Consider the following 20182-nt stretch of genomic DNA (forward strand, 5'->3'; position numbering starts at 1 on the left):
TTGAGTTTATTTTATACTAACCAAAACAAAGAAGGTTTAGTTGATTTTGCTGATGCAGGTTATCTTTCGGATCCACACAATGCTCGATCACAGACATGCTATGTTTTCACACATGGTGGAACGGCCATATCATGGCGTTCCATGAAGCAGACGATCGCGGCCACATCTTCAAACCATTCGGAGATCTTGGCTGTTCATGAGGCCAGCCGCGAGTTGTTCAGAACAGGGTGAGTAATACGTGTTGTACTCTTTTTCCTTCGCCATGGTTTTGTCCTACTGGATTTTCCTGGTAAGGTTTTAATGAGGCAACATCTAAAATGTATTACAATCCTTGTATGGTTATGGCATCCAAGGGGGAGTGTTATAAATCATATTGATGATGTCCATAACCGGCCCGGTTAATAACCGGCCCAATGCAAGAGAGAGAGAAAGTCGACCGTCAGGAAAGAGAGAGAAAATCGGCATCTTGCATTTTCCTTATTAGATTATGATTTGTACTCTTTCCATATTTGTATTTCTTTTCTTTAGTCTTTTCATTATTCTATGACGGTGTAATTCTCTATATATAAAGGGTTCTTTATGTTTATGAATAATATAAAAACATAGATTATATTCTCTTGTTTCACGACAAAAAATTTTATATTCAAAAAAAAATTAATAACTTCAGCTTAACTCAGTAAGTCATGAAACAACATATTCTGATATATAGAAAAAAGTTAGCATCTGAAACGAACAAGACGCAATCACGAAGAATCCCCTATCCAAATGCTACAAAAAATACTTGATTAAGCACAACCACTACAAACTCCCACATTACTAGATATGGGAAAACAATGCATTCACAATATAAAATTATACTAATTTTACACCGATTCAAACCACATCAAACAACCTTACAAACAACAATTGACAAAAAATATTGCCAGACAAAGCAAACATCTTGAGGAACTAAAAGTATCGATTGGCGTTGTTTTCTTGGCTTTTCTCAAATGGAAATGACAAATAATCTTAAATCCCGCGCGTAACGCGGACCAACCTTATATTTACAACTTTTTTGGACAAACATATCTACATCATTATCGTATTCTCTATATGCATAAGAATTGAAGTAATAAGCTTACACTAATTGGTGTTATTAATATGTTAACGTTAAGTTGCTAACTACTATTTATATGCATCTTATTCTTTGTACAAAACACAACTCAGTAATGAAAATCAATAATTCTTTTTTATATTGCTTCGCATATACATTCAACTTATCAATTTCATTATGGGTATTTTTCTTTTCCACCCACTTTGACAAATCAAAGTATGTCAATACATTTGGCTTTTGAGATAAAGCGCAAAAGATATAGTTTTCCTTCAAATTTCAAAATATTGTAAGCTTCGCCTCTAATAAAGAAGTTATAGGAAAGCTGTAAAAGGAAGTAACCGGAAAAATAACTTATAAAACGTAAAACATGATAGAGCGAGCAAACTAAGACAAGCCTCTTCTACGAAGACCGACAGAGAGACGCCAAGTATCAAGAAGGTTCTCCGGCAAAAGACCAGCGAGAAACCACTGAAGGGAATGAGCCCAAAATGGAGAGCATTGTGATCCAATTCCGATCTGCTCCACCGCCGCTTTTGCATATACTTCCGGCGATGGTACAAAGAAGCTTGGTTTATCTATATCTGCTACTTCTGACACCATCCTCGTTGCCACATATAACGGCACCTGCCACATTACATGGGAAGTCATAACATAATTAAATACATATCGTATTCTAAGTTGCAAAAAAAACATACATCGTATTCTTTAAACTAATGTATAAGAAAACAAAAAGGTACCTGACATTGGACGTGGATGCCAAACTGCTTATATTCCACATGCAACGATCTTGATAGTTTATCAACATAACTGCATGCACGTATATATTCGTCAATTCACTTGTGCACCAACCAAGCATAAAATTCATAAAACAGCTGACATTTTGTTTTATAAAAAAACGATAAAATGACAATTAGTTTATACATTTTACAAAATATGATAATTAGCCTTTCCGAATCACCAAAGACATTTTTATCAACTTATGGACAAATGATACTATGTATTGCTATGATGCTATCAAAGTAAAAACGTTACTTAGTTGTCATTTTTACAAATAACCTAGAACAAGGTTTGTCGCGTGATTATTCATCATTATTACTTTAACATCCACCTATCTAAAAATTCGTAAATTCACGGGTCTTACATGTGGGTGGGTTAGTGGGGATATACATTTACGTGTGTGGAGTCGATTACACAGTTTCATACACAATTTATTATACAACAACTAATAACTACAAAAAAAAAAAAAAAAAATAGAAAGAACGGACCGAAATCTTAATCACTACATGCAAGTCACCGATATAGCTGTAGTTAGTAATTTGAAAATAAACAAAACTTTGTAGTAGTTTTCAGTATTAAAATAGATATAATTTAATATTCCAATATAGACCGTTTTACACTATAATGCATGATTTTAAATAACTACAAACTTATAATTGAGCTAAGTAACTAATTTTAAGTCAAGATCTTTTAGACTTTTAGTTAGAGCTAATAACAACCAAAGTTTAGTTTTCTACTTTATCTTGGTTAGAAATCTGTTTTAAATGACATAAGATATCTTTTTTTTTTTTTTTTTTGAAAATTAACATAAGATATCTTGTGAATCTTTTTTTTACTCCCATCTAATATTTTTCTTAAGACCTCTCTAGTTTTTTCTAATTTTGTTGGTTAGTATGCTTATATTTATAAAATGTGCATTGAACTTAGAAGCAGTAAATAAAAGAAAAGTTAAAGTCCTAACGCTTTGGTGGCGGCGTAGATGGCATAGAGAGGATGAGAAGGGACAACAACTGCGGCGCCGGAGCTAATATTTATGATAGCTCCTCGACGGCGGTGAAGCATTGGTCCGATGAGAGATCTTGTGACCCAGGTGGTGGCTTCAAGATTAACCCTAAGGATTTTGGTCCATGTGAGTTGGTCAACCTCGTGGAAGAACATGGCTCGTGGATAAGTTATACCAACGTTGTTTATCAGAATTCCAACTTCGAGGCCTTTGATTCCCTCCTCGATTGCTTCATATCCTCTTTCTGCACATTTCTCCAATTTATCACTGCTCCTAAATACAACACCCTTCATTTCTTTTTTTCTTTTTTCTTTTTTTTTTTAATTATAGAACCCTTCATTTCTATATTACATCTGCCACCATTTTTGGTTTTGCATGCGTATCATCTTTGTAGACTGAAATAGCTTAGAAGTTTACCCGGCCCCCTAAAATAATAAATATACAAAAACTAACAAAAAAATATTTTAAGAAAGCATTTGATCTTTAGTTTAATCTTGTGAATGCATGTATTAGTTAGTAACGTTATACTATAACAAATTAAAGTGTATCTTGCATTCTAGAGCAATTGTATACTATATTTACTCGGTTCATTTTGCATTTGGATTGAATAATTGTGTTTTTCATCCTTGCTAGCTGTTGAAACAAGAATATATTTTCCAAGTTTACAGCCCTGTAGTTATGCTCACACAGAGACATATAGACGCCTAGTTCTATAGGATTGACCAAAAGTGAAGTGAAGTCTGCATTGGAAAATAAGAAAGTGCATCTAGTATTACCAGAGGAGAAGTCAAAGGGAATGATCTTGATCTTGATTTGGGGAAATTCTTGTCTGAAATCATCGGAGACAGAAGCTAGCTTCGAAGGGTTTCTGCTGACTAGGATGAGGTTAAGGCCATGTTTTGCCAGCTCGTGAGCAAAGGCTCGTCCGATCCCATCTGTGGCTCCAGTGACCATAGCCCACGAGCCATAACTCTTGAGTCGCCTGGGGTCAGTGAGGAGGAATCTCGTGATGAACCATTTCAGGAGAGGATAGAGTAATCTAAGCAGAGAGAGAAAACCTATGAAGGTTACGACATGGAGATATGATGCCATAATCTTTGCATGCTCTTCTTTCTGTTTCTTTTCTATTTTTTCTGTTCTGTTTTTTTTTTTTTGTTTGCTGATTTTGTGTGGTCATGAGATTTGGGCATGGAGCTAACTCACTTTGTATGTAGGAAAATTAGAGTTGTGAAGATAGGTATATTTATTTCTTAATTTTCTTTCCTCAATCTTAATTACTTTACACAAAAATGGATTGTAATTACACAAGTTGTGGCTTATAGTAATATACCAAGTCAGTGTCATCATGTACTATTTAGGATAATCTTTTTGTTAGTATAAAAAAAGGAAATGAAACAATGAAAGAAAGTACTCAAAATTCAAGTACACAACTGAAAGTATATGATACTATTGTGAAATTGGTAGATAGGGGTTTCACCCAAAAAGGACTCTGCATTCAATTTGTGGACAGTGCCTCATGTTAACTTCAATGAACTGGTTCCATGGCAGATTTAGACATTAATCATGTTATTATAGTGTTCACCTAATTTTTCTCAGTCTGTCCAAGCTAATTCGTCCAATTATTTCTCGGTTTTGGTTAGAGACAAACCATAAATACGTCAATTTCCAAACCTACATTTTTGGGAATAGTGAAAATAATTAATGAGTAGGTAAGCCTAGAAGTCTCCGTTTCTTCTCCCCCCGGGTAAATGTTACTCGGTTGTTTTAATATACACACGGATTAAAAAACATAAGATTTTGTATATTTTAACCAAATACCTATACACCTAACTATTTTTCAACCAATAAAAAATAAAATAAAAAATCTTATTAATAAATTTTACATTGAAACTCAAAAATCATAACAGAGCAACTATCAAAGATAAATTGTTGGTGGTTTTAGTAGATAGATCATAGGCATATCAGTTGTTCAAAAAAAAGATCACATGCCTATCATAAAAAAAAAAATTACAGTCATTCAAAACTTAGTCGTTGTAGATGTAAAACTTTTCTATTAAGTCATGGGACAACAAATGTCCGAGACAAACAACCACCTGTAATAACGTACCGAGTCCTAATCCAAACATTCTAGGACTATGAAACTGAAGAACTAGAAGAAAAAGCTCGCCGGTAATCGAGACATTATTCAGGGATATATACACAATACGACACCTATCATTCTCTCGTCTTACGGGTCGACAAAGAATGGGAAAGAATAGGGGAAATAGAGGGAGAAAGGGCAATTTGTGTGTGTTCTGTTGTATGTAGTTTCATGCGAGAGGCCTAAGAGATATCAATCACCTGTCTTGTTACAAGATGGAAGCTAGAAGCCACATATGCAATAAGAGACTGTATACTATAACGCCAAGCCTCGCTTGAGGACGGCTCATTAATACTCTTCCACCTGAGACCCTGCATTGCACAAATCAAAACTCATTAAGACAACTACAACTCAGGAGCCCTTTCAGATCAGTTTGATATGACTTGAGTTGTTTACCATATTCCATCGACCCGATCTGCTATCATCTTTCCTTGCGTCGGAATCAGACCAGACGTGCTGAGAGACTTGAAAACATGTCCTGCCAAAGAAAAAATAGATTGCGTTTAAGATGAGTGAGCTTAGTGGCGCAAGCAACACTTTGGAAATAAACGAGATAGATATGATATGTAGAAGCCTCAGTTCTGACCTTTATCTTCATCTGTTTCGTTGTGGTTCATCAGATGCTCGGACTCCGAATCTATGTTGATTGAAAGATGATCCGCCGATCCTTTCCTCACCGTCCGCACTTGCGCTGCTGTAGGCACAGGTGATATTGTTTTTTTCATCAGGGTACCCTGAGCACAAAACGTTTTCAGTCCAAATGTGAAGATCGAAGCTAGATCATTTCGTTCAGAATAATCAAAATAGTAAGAAAATACAAGGACAATTATGCCATAGATGGCATCCACAAGGGTCAATCATAAGTTGAAAAAGCACAAAGATAAAATTTTACCTTGTCCTCAATCTCAGATATCTCTGAGGTAGAAGGTGCTTCGAAGACGCTCCTTTCAAGAACGACATCAGGCTGAATGGCTTTGCTTTGAAGTTTATCCTCAAGTTCTTTGACCTTTAGTGATAATTTGTCCACAAGTTTTTCGCTGCTGACTAACTTCAGACCAAGTTCTTGGGCCCTTGATTTTGAACTCTCCGACTCTAGGAGGAAGGAAGCTACTTTTCTCTCTAGTGCTTGTAAGACTGTCCATGACTCAGAGAAGTCTGAGTCTACGACAGTATCATTGCCCGCCAATATACCCAGCAGTTTCTCCAAGCCAGATATTAGCTTGGACAACTCGTTCTTTGTCTTCACTAACTCTAACTCTGTGGTACTCTTTGCTTCAGCTGCCTCCTTCAAACCTTGAATTTCAAGATCCTTTTCTGCCAAGGCGGAATTGAGCTCGTTTTGTCCATATGACAAAAGGTCTATCTGATGCTGCATCTCACAAACACTATCAACAATTGCGTGTAGCTTCTTTACATCATATGGACTTTGAGGATCTAATCCATTGACCTGATCTACTGACGGCACATCAATACCACTTATCTTGTCAAAAAGGGCACGCATATCAGAAGCTGGAATTAGGTTTTCCTTTGATTCTGGAATCGGAAGAAATAGTATGTGACATGCCAGTAAGTGGTAAACATGTTTAAGAAGATTTATAGAACTGAAGGACGAGAAAAGAAAAAAAAATTACCTTGCTCTTGCGCCAACAGCTTATCATATAATGTAGAAAGTTCCACCTCTTTTGCATGCCATTTCTCTTCTTCGGCTTTGAAATTTTCCAGCTGAAGTTTCAGATCTTGGCAGATCGCTTCCGTAGATTCCACCCTCGCCTCGGAACTTGAAACCTTAGTTTGATTTAGATCTCTTTCTACCACAACCTTTTCTAGAGCGGCAGATGTTTCTTTGAGTCTGTTCTCCATGTCTTGTATTACAACAGCAGCTGCACTACTTGTTGTCTCAAAGAGCTTAAGAGTGGTACATGCTTTCTTTGTAGCAGAAGATAATTCTTTTACTCTCCGAGCGCATTCACTTACATGAGGCTCCTCTGGGTGTTCAGTTGATTCAGTTTCACTACCGTAATAATTTTCTTCGAACTGAACCAACTCTAGGAGGTCATTTTTCACTCCCGATTGCAGTTTGCTGGCAGCCTCGCCACATACAGACATCAAAGATGACAAATCTGTTTGTAATGCAGATATAGTGGTTTCCTGTTCGCGAACAATATTTTCTGCACTCCTCACCTGTTCTTTCAGGGACTCGTTATGACCCATGACGTTCATCACATCATCCCTAGATGCTGTCATGTTTTCCATTAATGCCGCAGTGAGTGTATCAATGGAAGTTGAGAAAACCTCAAAGTTTTTCTCAAAATTTTTGTTTCTGAACTTGACCCCCTCTGCGATCCTCCTAAGGGATGAAGAAATTTCGTCTTCATCATCAGCTACATCCCCTTTATTATTCTCCAGCTCGACATCCACTGACTCATCAAGACCACTTAAAAAGGATTTTACCACAGTCGAATCCTCCTGGAAATATAAAAAGCGCCAAGAGAACAGCCGTATTAAAAAAAATCGCCAAGAAAAGATGCATAAAGTCTGGTTCATCAATATTGCTTAACTCCCACATAGGATAGAAGTATGTACTACTGAAAAAATATTGACAGAACAGAATTCATTATACTTATCTCTGGTTAATCAACTTCAACACAGAATATATTGCAAACAACAAACTGGGGATCCCTATAGGATAAGGAATGTTTAAAACCAACAAATATGTAAGGAATGATGAAGGGAAAAGGTAAACTTTACCTCTGTAACGTTGTCCATTTCCCCAGCCAATTTCTTCTCACCAGCATTTCTTATGATATCTCTAGCAATGGCGTCTATGTCTTTAAGGCTCCTGAATTTCTTTTCAAGGAATTCATTCACCCTGGAAATTAGCCCTCCATCCTTCAGTAGCATCTGAAGATTATCAAGATGAGTAATAATCTCCAAAGACTTGCTCTCTGTGTTTCCAACTGATCCAGCTAACTCTTCCATGCATACATTAAGTTTACTACTGAGAGTTGATATCTCGACTTCAGCTTTTACCATTTCTCCTTGTAGGACAGAAAGACTGTTCTCCGCCTTCATGAGTGCTTCTTCGAGGGATCCTATTGTCAAGGAAGCATCGGCCATCTTGCTACGCTCTAACTCTAATTCATTTCGAAGCTCCTCTAACTCTGCCTTGAAATTTGTAGTAAGGAGTTTTTCATCTTCCATTTGTTTGGACAGCGATTCCATGTTGCTTTCTGTCTGAGCAAGTGTATCTTCAAGTGATTTTATGGTGCTATGTGCTTCTGCTAATTTGTTATTCTGATCTGAAATTTCTTCTTTCACCTTCTCGAGTTCCATCTCTGCAGTAGCAGTACTGCTTTGAACCTCTTCCTTTTCACTGATGATATCAGATATGTTTCTTTCAGCCTGCTTGAGTGCAGCCTCAAGTGTATTCCTGGTTGCACAAGCTTCATCCAGCTCGCTAGACAGAGAGGAGGCCTCTCCCACAGCTTTCTGTAGCTCAAGTTCAACATTTTCCTTGGCAGCTTGGAGTTGCCTATTCTCTTCAGAAAGTCGATTGATGTTACCCTCTGCAGTAGACAAGGCATCCTCAACCAACTTCAAGGCTGTGTGGGTTTCTGCTAATTTACTGGCTAATGTACTGGCTTCTTCGTTTACTTTTTCCAGTTCTTCTTGTTCCTCTACTCTAGCCTGCTGCACTTCCTTGAAGTACACAGCAAGTCGGTCAACCTTTTCTGAAGAATCCTCAGTTGCTAAATCGACAGGGATGCTCATAGTTTCAACTGATTTCATCACTTTCTGCAACAAGGTGTCATTCAGAGATAAGGATTGCTTAAGCTGATCTCTTTCGTCTACAATAGCAACAAGCTCAGCCTCTAGCTCTTTTGTGCGCTCTAAGTCTCTCGATATCATATCTATCTGACTCTTGTAGCTATCAACCGTACCAGTTGCCTGCTGCAACTCGAGCTTCAGCTTCTCGATGTCAGAGCTTTTCTCATCCAACTGAGTTTTTAACTTTTCCCTATCTTGGACAAGTCCCTTGCCTTTCTTGATAGCCATGGAAAGTTTGTCTCTGAGCAAAGCAGATTTCTCCTCTGATCGCTCAAGATCTGTCTCCAGAGCAATTTTTTCTTCTCTCACGGAAGCAAGTTCTCGAGATACGGTTTTTAGCTCATTTGAGAGATTGGATACCTGCAAACTAGCCAGCATATCCTCTCCTAGCATTTCCTTACAAAGTGACAACTCCAGATCACTAGCATAAAGGGCGCTTTGGAATCTTTCAATCAATTCTTCGTTGCCATAAGAACTGTCACTAGAGTCTCTGATTTTCTTTTCTATCTGATCAAAGGATCTAGCAACAAGCAAATCGATAGCTGAAGTATGATGCTCGACTCCTTCTGTAATCAAGCCAGAGATTTCGACAAGTCTCCTCACAATTTCCTCTCTTTCTAAAGAATCTCGCTCTGCAGTTTCCTCCACTCTTTTAAAACTGAAAGTTAGATCATCGAGTTCTTTTCTAATGTTATTTTTGTCCTCCATTTCTGCTGAAACAGACATCTTTAAGCTTTCGATTTGGTTTTGCAGGGCACTAACTTCATCCTTCGCCTGTAAAAATGATTCCCTCAGGCAAGTTAGGCGAGTTTCTAAGCTGGATTGGGAAAGCTCCTCCGGTAAGTCAATGGAAAAGTCCAAATCTTTTAGTCTGTTGTATTCCTGGGAGACATTTTGCAGCTCTTTCCTCTCTTCTACAAGTGACCTAACTTTGTCAATGATATCGAGAGACTGACCTTCCTCAGGTGCATCTATGTTTGACAAGATGGTTTCAATATTCTCAATGACAGAGCTCCTTGAGGACACCATTTCCTGAAATGACGCAACCACAGCTTCGGATTTTACTAACTCACCTTTGATGAGTTCAGATTCATCCATCGCTGTTGACATCTCTTGTAGCTTCATCAAACACTCTTCAAGTTGTTTTGTTTTCTCAGCCAGAGACTGTTCCAACTCGTTCTTTGCAAGCTCATATGCTTCCAGGGATGCAGACTGATCACGCAATTGAGTATAGCACTTCTCGAGCTCATCTGACTTTTCAGCTAACGATTGTTCCAGCTGCCCCTTCGCTACTTCGGAAGTTTCAAGGGCAATCTTCATCTCCTGTAACTCATTCAACCTATTCTCAAGCTCAGTTGTTTTCTCAGATATTTGATGCTTGAGAGCATCCCGGTTCTGAACTAACGCCTTCCCCTTTGTGACAGCCATGCTGAGCTTCTCTTTCGTGTTAATAAACCTTGTCTTTTCTTGCTCAAGCTCTGCCTTCAACTTTCCAGACTCTGCATTCATCGACTCAATCATCTCTCTATCTCTGTTCACTTGCTCAACCAGTTTCTTATTTTCATCTTCTAGAAGGCCAAGTCTTTCGTAAAGCGATGTTTCCTTCTGTTTGAGCTCAAGTAACTCAGAACAAGCACCACGGAGAGCTGAACCAAAATCCTCTTGGAAACGAAGATCCGCCTCAGCACTAGACAAACACTTCCTCAACTGATCAGCACCGTAGTAAAACTCAGTATACTTGGCACTTAAAAAGGCAACACCGTTCTCAAGATGAGCAATCTTCTCAGAGACGGAAGAGCCGTGCATCAACTGTTGTTGCCCAAACACATTACTAAGAGAAACCAAAACCCTATCAGTTGCAGCCACAAGTTGCTCCTCGTCCTGTGAGGAAGAAAGCTCAGAGATTTTGGTGGAGAGATGAGCAATCTCGTCGTCCTTGCCACTGATAATCCCACGAAGCTCCTTGAGTGCATCCTCATGCTGAACCTTGTCTTCCTCAGCAGTTTCTAAAAACTTTGAGAAACGGCAGAGTATCTCCACGGTGTTCGCATCTTCTTCACCTTTGGAAACGTTCTTCACAGCAGTCAAGAGGTTAAACTGTTCCTGCAACACTGCAAGTTCCTTCTCCCTATCCACCTCCTTGTCATTCTGTAACATAAAATGAACAAAGATCCTTTCAATAAATACAAATTAAAAAATCAACAGACACTGGATTATTTACATTATCATCGTCGTCGTCGTCTGTGGTGAGAGCTTCCTTGCTAGGTGTATCGAAATTCAACTCTTCGGGAGCATCAACGAACATATCTTCCTTACTGTCGACGAAGGCTGTTCCCTGCAAAATCAATTATTTTTTACCCAAAATTTCAGCATCTGAAATTAACAAACATTAAACGATTCGGAAAAAAAAAAAAAGGAACATTACAAATTCTCACCTGGTCAGGAGGATCAAGCTCTTGCTGCTCATTTGACTCGTCATCGTTCTCGATTCCGTCAGCTGCAGAATCAACCGAATCCTGAGGAAGATCATCGGTCTCTTCCATTATCTAAACAGATCTAGCCAGGGATTTGGAAACGGCGAGAAGAGAAGAGATTCGTGAACGAAGCACGAGAAAGAGAAGCTGGGAAGAGAGTCGGAGAAATAGAAAGTAAATCAGGGAGGGAGGGAGCTACAGAGAGGTAAAGAGAGAAGCGTTGCTGCTGCACGACCGACACGGTGCGTTTTGTTTTCTCCCAATCCTTCTTTTTTTTAATTTGTATAATTATGTCGTGACATTGAAGTGGGTGATGTGTTTCATCCCCTGTTCTAAAAATCGGCCGCCTAGCCGCCTAGGTGGCCGTCTAGGCACTACGCGTCACTCTTCCGTTTCGATTTATGCTAAATCGGTTTAAAAAATTGGATATCCGATTTTTTCCGCCTAGACCGCCTAAATGACCGCCTAGCCGCCTAAATGACCGCCTAGGCGGCCGCCTAATCTATTTTTTTATTTTTTTTTTATTTTTTTATTTTTTTTTTATTTTATTTTTAATAATATTTTTATTTTTTATTTGATCTAAAATTTTATAAATATCATTTATATTCATAATTTTGATGAAAAAACACTATATTAAGTTTATATATTCTATTTGTGTGTTTTATACAATCTTAAACATGAAAATGTATTAATGTTATACACAATTAAAGATTAACATGTTTTATAACACAGTAAACCATCTAAAAATTCTGCCCCGCATAATTTCCGATTAATCCCCGATTTTCTCTTTAGGCGCTAGGCCCAACCCGACCGCCCGACAAGCGCCTAGCGCGTTCCGGAAGAGGGGTTTCATCCAATCACAAACCTTCGCTTCCGTTTAAGCTTTTCATTCATGTGACATTTAATATTGTATCGATTTCATGGATTAAGACAATATTAGGATATACAAGTTTTGGAAAATAGATCTTCTAAACTAAAAGCGTTAATTTTAATATTACAAAGACCACACTCTTTATTCATAAAAAAAAAAAAACTAAAAGCGTTAATTTTAATTTTAATTTTGTTACACAATTAATATCATTTTATAATTTCAATACAATTTATATTTAGTTTAATTTTCAATATTAACTGCAAATACTATAGATATTATAAATTGCTTTATTATCTTAGATATTGCTAGTTGAATAAATACAATTAATAAAACATAAATATATTTTAATTATTTTTTTAATTTGAGTGAAAAATATTAAAAATGATACTTTTCATAAAAACGGAAGGAGTGTATCTTAACAAAACTACATATTTGTATATAAATACGAATATTACGACATATGATGAAATGATGATGACATTCCCAGTTTCATATGACTTTTGCTTAGTGCAACATGAACAGCAGCACTCTTTGCATTTCAATGTGTCGCTGTTGTTCATAAGATGTTTACAACTGTTGATCCACATGTCACATTTTGTGGCACACTTTGCACTAATTTCTACGCTGATAACAAACAAAATTTAGATTTTGTAAACGTGACATGACATGTAGCTTCTCAACACAAAACCAAACTTCTTAGCCTATTCAGTTGAAAATTGAAACATTCAGTGGTACCTTATCAATTGGTCCATAACACATCCTCATAACATCAACCAATATTATTATGTTTTGGTCATCAGAGTCACTCTGAATGACTCACTCATCACACAACACAAGAAAAGAAAAGAAAAAAGAGACAGAGAAAGCAAGCGATTAGTAGTAGTAGTAGTACCCCATATAAGCCTTAAAGACGAGTCTCTTAGAACTTTTACCATCGGAAGCAAACGAGTACCATACACTAATATTACAGCACAGACACTAGTATCCAACCTCGATCTCCATGTACTTTCCAGAAAACCTTGATAGCCTCATCAACCATTCCAGAATCAATAGCAACAGCTCCAAAGATTGCCCTGAACCCACCACAAACTATGGCCGAGTTGGACGCATCAGTCTTGGGAGAAACCCTGATAACCCTCTCCAAACCCAACCGGTTTCCATCAAGAGCGCACGAGGAATCCACATTTGAAACCTCTGCAATCAAACGTGTCAAAGCTTTGGAGGAGGTATCGATGTCTTTAGAGAGAAGGTGAAGAGAGATAGAGGTTTCGATGAGATGGGATCCAAAGACACTGAGGGCTTTGTTGTTCTCTTGAGAGAAGGAAGCATGAGTCATGGCACGGCGAAGAAGGTTGAGGTTGGTGAAATTGTAGCTAGAGAGAGAAGATAGAACTTAAAAGATCAGTGATTCAAGTAACCAAAATCCGCTTAAAAAGTCTCAATGATTCAACTTGATCATTACAGAGATGCATCACGAGAGTATCTAATCTAATAAAAATGGTGAAAAAGCATTCGACAGTGAAAAGAGCCGTACCCAATTTGAGATTGCAGCGTTGCAAGATTGGTAGCGAAAGGCGAGGAGAATGATTCGATTCCGACATTGGTTGCCCGAACCTGTGAGATTCGAATCGTCTTCCGATTTCGATACCAAAAAAGGGGATAAGAATAGTTTAGGGTTTTGGAGGAAGGGGAAGTTACCTGAGAAGAGGAGGAGACGATCACGACGAAGGCGAGAGGGAGAAGAAGCAGAGTGAAACGAAGATGAGTCGTCACCATCATAGTTTTCTTTTCTTTCGCTTGATTTCGCCACTCACCGACTGTTTAAGTTAAATAAAAGACCGTCGATCTTTGCTTCTTCTGCGTGAGAGACCACGATTTATATTTATCAAAAGTATAATTTGCTTTTATTTATGAGATTAAATATGATAATTTTAAGTTAATGACATTGCTTTTACGGAATTTGCTCTACTTAAGCTTTAATATTTTATCTTTAGTAGAAAAATCTTTTTATATTTCAAGAAATCAAAAACTTTAACTTTACAAACAAAGGGACTTTTTCTTTTGGGTTTTAGACACCAACAATTGAAAAAGGAAAGCCACTAAATTGTCAGGCTTATATTTAAAGAGAGTATATGATTAGTACAATCTTTGTTTAATTAAACATTTAACTTCATTACTTTACACATGCACATGTAGAGTTTCTAACTCATCTTGACACATATGTTTGTGCTATCAAAGAAGAAATCAAGACAAGAAATGGGGAATATATGTAAACAGAGATCATAACTTCTTTTTCATATATTATATTTTAGAGAAAAAGACAAAAATAGCACTAAATCAAGTTTATGTTCTCAAACTAGCACTCAAGGTCAAAAGTCACAAAAATAGCACTTAATGTTTTATCAAAAGTCACAAACTTAGGGTTTAGAGGTAAATGGTGGGGTTTAGGATTTAGGGTTTAGGGTTTAGAGTTTAGGGTTTAGGGTTTATGGTTTAGGGTTTAGAGTTGAGAAATGAAGTTTTGGGGATAAGATTTTAAATTTTGAAAAATAAAAAAAATTAAAATTTTCAAAAGATAAATTTAGAAAAATGCTATTTTGGTCATTTTAGTTTTTAAGTGCTATTTTTGTGATATAAACTTAGAAAAGTGCTATTTTGGAGATTTATCCTATATTTTATGACAATCATCTTTATTATCATAACCTAAAAACGAAGGATTATAAATCATGGATCACCAGATTCTTTATATACACTTAGTTAAAAGGTCTGGGATCTCTCTCTCCCTCTGTACACCCCCATCCGTGATGTGTTTTCCCCATCAAATCAAATCAAGTACTCGTTGTAGCCTAAGAAGACAGCTTCCGGATAATCTTTAGGGAGGCTATTGATATGGAGGTAGAACCTAAGAAGATCCTCTTTAGTGACCGTCTCTGGATCCACCACATCTTCATCACACGTCAGCACCCACAGATCCTCCGAGTTTACTCTCTTGATGCTCCCCCGACAAAACGGGCATGACTCAGATTTTGTGTTCCAGTTGCGGTAACATTTGATGCACATGGCGTGACAACAGTTAGGTAACACCATTTTGGTGCAGGGCTCTAAGCAGATCCCGCATTCCTCTTCTCTTTCTGAGTCAACGTTGTTGGTCATGATGAATCTGTTGCCTTCAATGTCGTAATTCTTCTTCTTGGTTATAGCTTTTGGGTTCGGATACCACAAGCTGTCGCCTGGTAAGTCGGAGAAGTTGATATGAAGACGCTCTAGTGATGGTAATATCACACCTGCACTTAGCCAACGACCTTCTTCTATAAGACTAAGCTAGAAGTAACAAACACACAATCGTATTGAAGGAGCGCTCTCAAGTCTTTACCGTAAAACTCTCTGATTGTAGCTTTCCTTCCGTACCTTGATAAGTTCCAACGCCCATCAGAACGTACCTGTACAAGACAAAGAAGACACCTATAAGACAAAGAAAGCCAAGAGGAAAGGAGAGAGACATATGTATAAATGGTAAGAACCTTGTAAATGAGTATGTGGAAGAAATCAAAGTATCTTGGAAGCAGACAAGAGAAGTCCATCCATTGAAGCAGGAATATGAAGAACGGAGCCAAATTGCTGCAAACCAGTTTCATCTGAAGTCGCACACCGCTCTTCCCCATGGGAATCTCAGCAGCCCTGAACCAAAGTTTGACACTTTTTTGAAGCAAAAGTTTCAATTTTTCAACCATTTTGTTTCTGCAATAATCTAAGTTAGGAGTAGAAAAATTAAGCCCTAAGTGGGTTTGGGCTAATTCAATTCCTTAATCCCTCAATCAGCCAATATTCAAAAGTAATCAACAATCATGTTAATTTGATAATCAAAACCCTAAAGATACAAAATCAGAAACAAAACCCCCAATGAATAGAATCGAAACCCAGATATAATAGGATGACTCACAGTCCATTGGCGTGCTCGATGTCAGCCTCCAGAATCTTCAAAGAGTCCATGTAAGAAGACTTTGTCAACTGGTAATACATCTCTTAACCCCTTCGCTCTCTATAAAGAAATTATTACAAAAAAGAAGGAACAGATGAGGGAATCCAAAGTTTGGGTATTGAAACAGACAATCCTTGGAACCAGAGGATGAACAAAACAACAAACTATGTCTGCTTTTCTCTCCTCGGCTTTATATCTCTTCGGTTCTGCTTTATAAATTTCTAGAAAAAGATTGGAAGAAAAAGGGCGACGACGTTTCGCTCTTTGGTGAATTTAGCGGCCAGAGAAAGAGACAGACTTCGTGAAAGCCAAGGCAAACTGCATAAAAATAATAAAAATCTTATCTCTTTTTTATTTCTCCTTCCCAAAAAAAGTTTGGTTTCTCTGTTACAGAAGAGATCATAAATTGTAACGTTTGAAAATGGATATGATGCGATAATGAGTGTGTGTTCGTTGTTTAATAATGTAGAGAGAGAGAGAGAGAGAGAGAGAGAGAGAGGAAAATAGCCTCTCTTTGTCCTTATCTACTACAAAAACATTTATATGCTTTCTGTTGGCAGGTAGATCTTCGTTTCCAAACTGGCATTTATTTTTTAATCAAGGTCTTATATAAAAGTATTTCAATATCTGTGACCTGTCATAACCAACATTATATCTGATTCCATTATGGAATCAATGTACCAAGTCTTTAATTTGTTGTTTTAGTTATCTGTTTTTGTTTGATCAAAAAACAAAAAAAATGTTATCTGTTTTTGTTTGTTCCATCTTCACGATTTGGTATCCTTATTGTGCCACAAATGCGTTACTTTACAAGAAAATTATAAGAACGGATTCTAGAAACAGTTACGAAACCTTCATCCAATGCTGATTTTTTTATATATTTTGTTTCTTTCTTGGACAAACTTCACGAGACACTACAGTACAACGTAACAAGCACTTAAGAAGATTAATAATATCCTCAACATTTCAGAAGTTTGCACGTTTGCTATTGAGTATGGTGGATAATCCCTTTTTAATTAAGTCCTTTGAATTTATCAATTCAGATGTAATCCTTTGAACGTGGCTTTGATCGTGTGGAGAACATATACATACGTAATTCTCAAATAAAACCCCACGTTTTCGGTTTTATAAACTATAGTTTTAACTTCTTGAATCATTACTCTTCGCGTGGGGAAAGCAAGTAACAAACTAATCTATCTCCCAGTATTTCAAATACAAAATATTGTTAGTAAACTATAACCTAACTTCACATATGATATTTGTTTTAAAATACAGTTAAATATATTACTATTCTTCTGGTTACTATTCTTCTGGTTAGTTGTTATTGGTCGTAGTTAGTGATCAAATTAATTCAAAGTAGATGAACAGCCCATATAAGTGAAGTTAAAGAATGAGAATTTGGAATAATTCATACCCTAATTTTCAATTCAAAAATAGAAATCAACTGATCAAGTTTCTACCTAATGGTTCCATTGACTTGGAAGGAGGAATCTATCAACGACAAACATACAAATTAAAACCATAGGTTATATAAGTCGCAAATAATTAAAGTTGAGCTAAGGAATAGTCAAATGTTCACGGTAAAGTTGTTCAGCCCCATCCACCAGCAACCCCACCTATGTTAATGATGATGTTGGGAGTTGATTGGTACTTCTTATTTCTAAAACCATCTCTAACTTTTTTTGTTATTTTTCTATTCTAAATGTTGGAAAATCATTCCACAGCATCCGCAGATATTGATTGATACTTAAAAATTTTGTATTCTTTCACTCGCGCCTAAAATACATAACTTATTATCACTTCAACCAGGATTATATATGTTTAAGCACCACCAAAAACATTTGGTTAGTGTCTCACAAAACCTTTTCACTCGAACACGTTTTCAATGAAATTTGCAACAAGACTGAAGCTATTATGTATGTGTATAAGAGAAAGAAAAAAGTGATTTCTTGCCGGAAAATGTATCTTGTGAAGCTGCTTTGGTCACTTGCACCAAATGCACAATTTTCAACTCTAAATAAAAGTTATAGTATTCACCTAACGTCAGTATAAACTTGGGTTACACACATCAAGTTTAATAATGTTGACAAAACAATCCAGCTTTCAAGAACCAAATATTTGAACTTCTGTTTACTTGGGTACATATACATAATGGCTAATCACCATGACGTGTTTATTATATCAAAACAGGGGGATTCAAGGAAGCTGATTCAAGAAGCTCTTCATCTTGTTCGAAAAGAGACATGTGTTTATCAACAAGAGTGATCCAAGCTTCAATCCCCTCTCCATCTTTAGCATCAATCAACAACATAAAGTTCTTGAAACTAGAAGTGCCTCTTCCGGTCACCCAAACCGGCTTTCCCCATCCAAAATCAGCCTCGTACATGCCAAGCTTACACCAGCTATTACTCATCCACAAGTCCATCTCATTTCCTCTTCCATATACTTTCCCAATCTCTGCCAAAGACTCAAGAACTATCGACGACGACATTTCCTTGCATCTTAAGCTGAAGTTTTCCTTTGTTTTCCTCAACTCACTAACCACATCTTGAATCCCATCTATCATACCTTCTTGGTTCTTGAGAATCATGATGGAAAGCATATTCCCAATGGTGTTCTCAGGCAAATAATCTACCTTCCCTCGTATGCTCACCGGTATCAGCAACACCGAAGTTCTTGTTGTTAAAGAACTCAACCTAGAAGCCTTAGTTGCACATCTCCAGAAGACAGCTGTAACCACTTCAACACGAGTTGGATTCTTGACAAGGTTACATGAAGCTTTGGCTCTAAGTTTCTTGATCTCTGAAGCATCAAACACAAACCTTTTTGTTACATAGTTCATCTCTTCAACCTCTACTTTACGATCCATCGGTTTGAAAGGAAGCTCATCAGGAGGTGGAGGAAAGAACTTTGAAGCGGTGAAACTAGGAGTCATTGTAATCTCTAAACCTCTTGCTGTCTCAACCCATCCTATGATGAACATTGCTAAGGATGTTGCATCAGTGATCTTATGAGAAACACAGATTGTTAAAACTAATCCTCCACAGCTGAAGAAGTTGGCCTGGATTAGCAACACAGGCCATGTAACTGCTTCTCTTGATAAAGCTTCAACGGGAATGAGTGATTCCAATGATTCAGGAACAGAGCACTTGAGAAACTCCGAGAGAAGATGGTCCACCCTAGCTTCTATAAACACAGCTCCTTCATCATTACATTCGATGAAACTTCCAGTGATTCTTCCGGCAAGAGGGTAGAAGATTGGTAATGTTTTAGACAGAGATTTCTTGAGCTTCAAGGATGTTCCTTCTGATGAAGAACCGAGAAGGTTATGCGGGTCTGCAGCGTAAAAGAGAAGTGCACCTGTGTACATGGGTGAGCTGAGGATATCAAGAAGAGAGAGACGGAGAATTCTCTTATCATTTGGAGTTGGAGAAGACGGTTTGATTACTTCTCTTGATAAGATCTCAACTTTGTTCTCCATTGTTACATACAATTATACAAATGTTTCTCAACTTATCTGGTTATCTCAGACAGCCCTCATAAAATCAGTTGAAGGAAGATTCTTGGTGAGATTAATGAAAGATTCATCCATCACAAAAGACCAGCCATATTATTATTATTATTATCTATATCCCCTATATATTATTTGTGAAACATTACAACTTCTTTTTGTAGCCACGTGTCATCACTAGGATGCTTCTTAGAATTATTAGAGAAATAGTTTGGTCCATCTAATTATATAATAAAGTTTTTATTAAACTAACCATAAATTCATTATTAATGTCATTTATTATTTCCTTAAATAAAGATTACGGAATTGCTTAATGTAACTAAAATATATATGACAATTAATGATTTTGAATAATAAAGATCTGATAAAAAATAATAATGTATCTTATCAAATTTGCTTAATTTTAAACTATTGAAATAATTTTAAAAAATCACAATAACCATATTATAAAAATTTAGATTTTTCTGTATATGTTATATTTTGAATTTTAAAAAACGACTATAAAT

The 20182-nt window shown here is 36.9% G+C and overlaps 5 protein-coding genes across 6 annotated transcripts; all 5 read right to left on the reverse strand.

Moving 5' to 3' along the window:
- Positions 1–1361: 1361 nt before the first annotated feature.
- Positions 1362–4096, reverse strand: LOC106292524 (very-long-chain 3-oxoacyl-CoA reductase-like protein At1g24470). The gene is made up of 4 exons (XM_013728126.1): positions 3650–4096; positions 2832–3117; positions 1831–1900; positions 1362–1717 (listed from the first exon to the last, which is right to left on the reverse strand). Exons 1-4 carry the CDS (start codon positions 3963–3965, stop codon positions 1478–1480), a joined length of 912 nt encoding a protein of 303 aa, XP_013583580.1. The 5' UTR covers positions 3966–4096; the 3' UTR covers positions 1362–1477.
- Positions 4097–4907: 811 nt separating this feature from the next.
- Positions 4908–11586, reverse strand: LOC106294581 (sporulation-specific protein 15). The gene is made up of 8 exons (XM_013730183.1): positions 11277–11586; positions 11063–11176; positions 7762–10989; positions 6645–7479; positions 5906–6546; positions 5600–5747; positions 5410–5491; positions 4908–5324 (listed from the first exon to the last, which is right to left on the reverse strand). The coding sequence occupies exons 1-8, from the start codon at positions 11382–11384 to the stop codon at positions 5222–5224; spliced, it is 5259 nt and encodes a 1752-aa protein (XP_013585637.1). The 5' UTR covers positions 11385–11586; the 3' UTR covers positions 4908–5221.
- Positions 11587–12893: 1307 nt separating this feature from the next.
- Positions 12894–14040, reverse strand: LOC106292641 (protein NUCLEAR FUSION DEFECTIVE 2-like). Its single transcript, XM_013728270.1, has 3 exons — positions 13885–14040; positions 13721–13800; positions 12894–13559 (listed from the first exon to the last, which is right to left on the reverse strand). Exons 1-3 carry the CDS (start codon positions 13963–13965, stop codon positions 13151–13153), a joined length of 570 nt encoding a protein of 189 aa, XP_013583724.1. The 5' UTR covers positions 13966–14040; the 3' UTR covers positions 12894–13150.
- Positions 14041–14857: 817 nt separating this feature from the next.
- On the reverse strand, positions 14858–16366 carry LOC106343590 (helicase-like transcription factor). Of its 2 annotated transcripts, none has more exons than XM_013782843.1 (4): positions 16127–16366; positions 15708–15924; positions 15560–15626; positions 14858–15470 (listed from the first exon to the last, which is right to left on the reverse strand). In XM_013782843.1, the coding sequence occupies exons 1-4, from the start codon at positions 16204–16206 to the stop codon at positions 15010–15012; spliced, it is 825 nt and encodes a 274-aa protein (XP_013638297.1). In that variant the 5' UTR covers positions 16207–16366; the 3' UTR covers positions 14858–15009. The 2 variants fall into 2 exon arrangements, with proteins under 2 accessions (XP_013638297.1, XP_013638298.1); XM_013782844.1 differs by having other exon boundaries at positions 15708–15864; positions 16127–16361.
- Positions 16367–18341: 1975 nt separating this feature from the next.
- Positions 18342–19646, reverse strand: LOC106294256 (BAHD acyltransferase At5g47980). The gene has a single exon (XM_013729825.1). The coding sequence runs from the start codon at positions 19644–19646 to the stop codon at positions 18342–18344; it is 1305 nt and encodes a 434-aa protein (XP_013585279.1).
- Positions 19647–20182: the final 536 nt, after the last annotated feature.

Source organism: Brassica oleracea, chromosome C5 (assembly GCF_000695525.1).
Source record: "Brassica oleracea var. oleracea cultivar TO1000 chromosome C5, BOL, whole genome shotgun sequence".
NCBI classification, from domain to species: Eukaryota; Viridiplantae; Streptophyta; class Magnoliopsida; order Brassicales; family Brassicaceae; genus Brassica; species Brassica oleracea.

Excerpts from the sequence above, each read along its gene's own strand:
- LOC106292524 (XM_013728126.1), bottom strand. The coding sequence starts at position 3,965 with ATGGCATCATATCTCCATGTCGTAACCTTCATAGGTTTTCTCTCTCTG. Across the intron at positions 1,901-2,831 it reads ATCTACGCCGCCACCAAAGC|TTATGTTGATAAACTATCAA; the intron begins GTTAGGACTTTA and ends ACGTGCATGCAG. Across the intron at positions 1,718-1,830 it reads GCATCCACGTCCAATGTCAG|GTGCCGTTATATGTGGCAAC; the intron begins GTACCTTTTTGT and ends GTAATGTGGCAG.
- LOC106294581 (XM_013730183.1), bottom strand. The coding sequence starts at position 11,384 with ATGGAAGAGACCGATGATCTTCCTCAGGATTCGGTTGATTCTGCAGCT. Across the intron at positions 7,480-7,761 it reads AAATGGACAACGTTACAGAG|GAGGATTCGACTGTGGTAAA; the intron begins GTAAAGTTTACC and ends TTATATTTCCAG. Across the intron at positions 6,547-6,644 it reads GCTGTTGGCGCAAGAGCAAG|AATCAAAGGAAAACCTAATT; the intron begins GTAATTTTTTTT and ends TTCCGATTCCAG.
- LOC106292641 (XM_013728270.1), bottom strand. The coding sequence starts at position 13,965 with ATGATGGTGACGACTCATCTTCGTTTCACTCTGCTTCTTCTCCCTCTC. Across the intron at positions 13,801-13,884 it reads TCGTCTCCTCCTCTTCTCAG|GTTCGGGCAACCAATGTCGG; the intron begins GTAACTTCCCCT and ends CGAATCTCACAG. Across the intron at positions 13,560-13,720 it reads ACGCTGCAATCTCAAATTGG|CTACAATTTCACCAACCTCA; the intron begins GTACGGCTCTTT and ends TTCTCTCTCTAG.
- LOC106343590 (XM_013782843.1), bottom strand. The coding sequence starts at position 16,206 with ATGTATTACCAGTTGACAAAGTCTTCTTACATGGACTCTTTGAAGATT. Across the intron at positions 15,925-16,126 it reads ATCGAGCACGCCAATGGACT|AAACAAAATGGTTGAAAAAT; the intron begins GTGAGTCATCCT and ends AGATTATTGCAG. Across the intron at positions 15,471-15,559 it reads TACAATCAGAGAGTTTTACG|GTGTGATATTACCATCACTA; the intron begins GTAAAGACTTGA and ends GGCTAAGTGCAG.
- LOC106294256 (XM_013729825.1), bottom strand. The coding sequence starts at position 19,646 with ATGGAGAACAAAGTTGAGATCTTATCAAGAGAAGTAATCAAACCGTCT.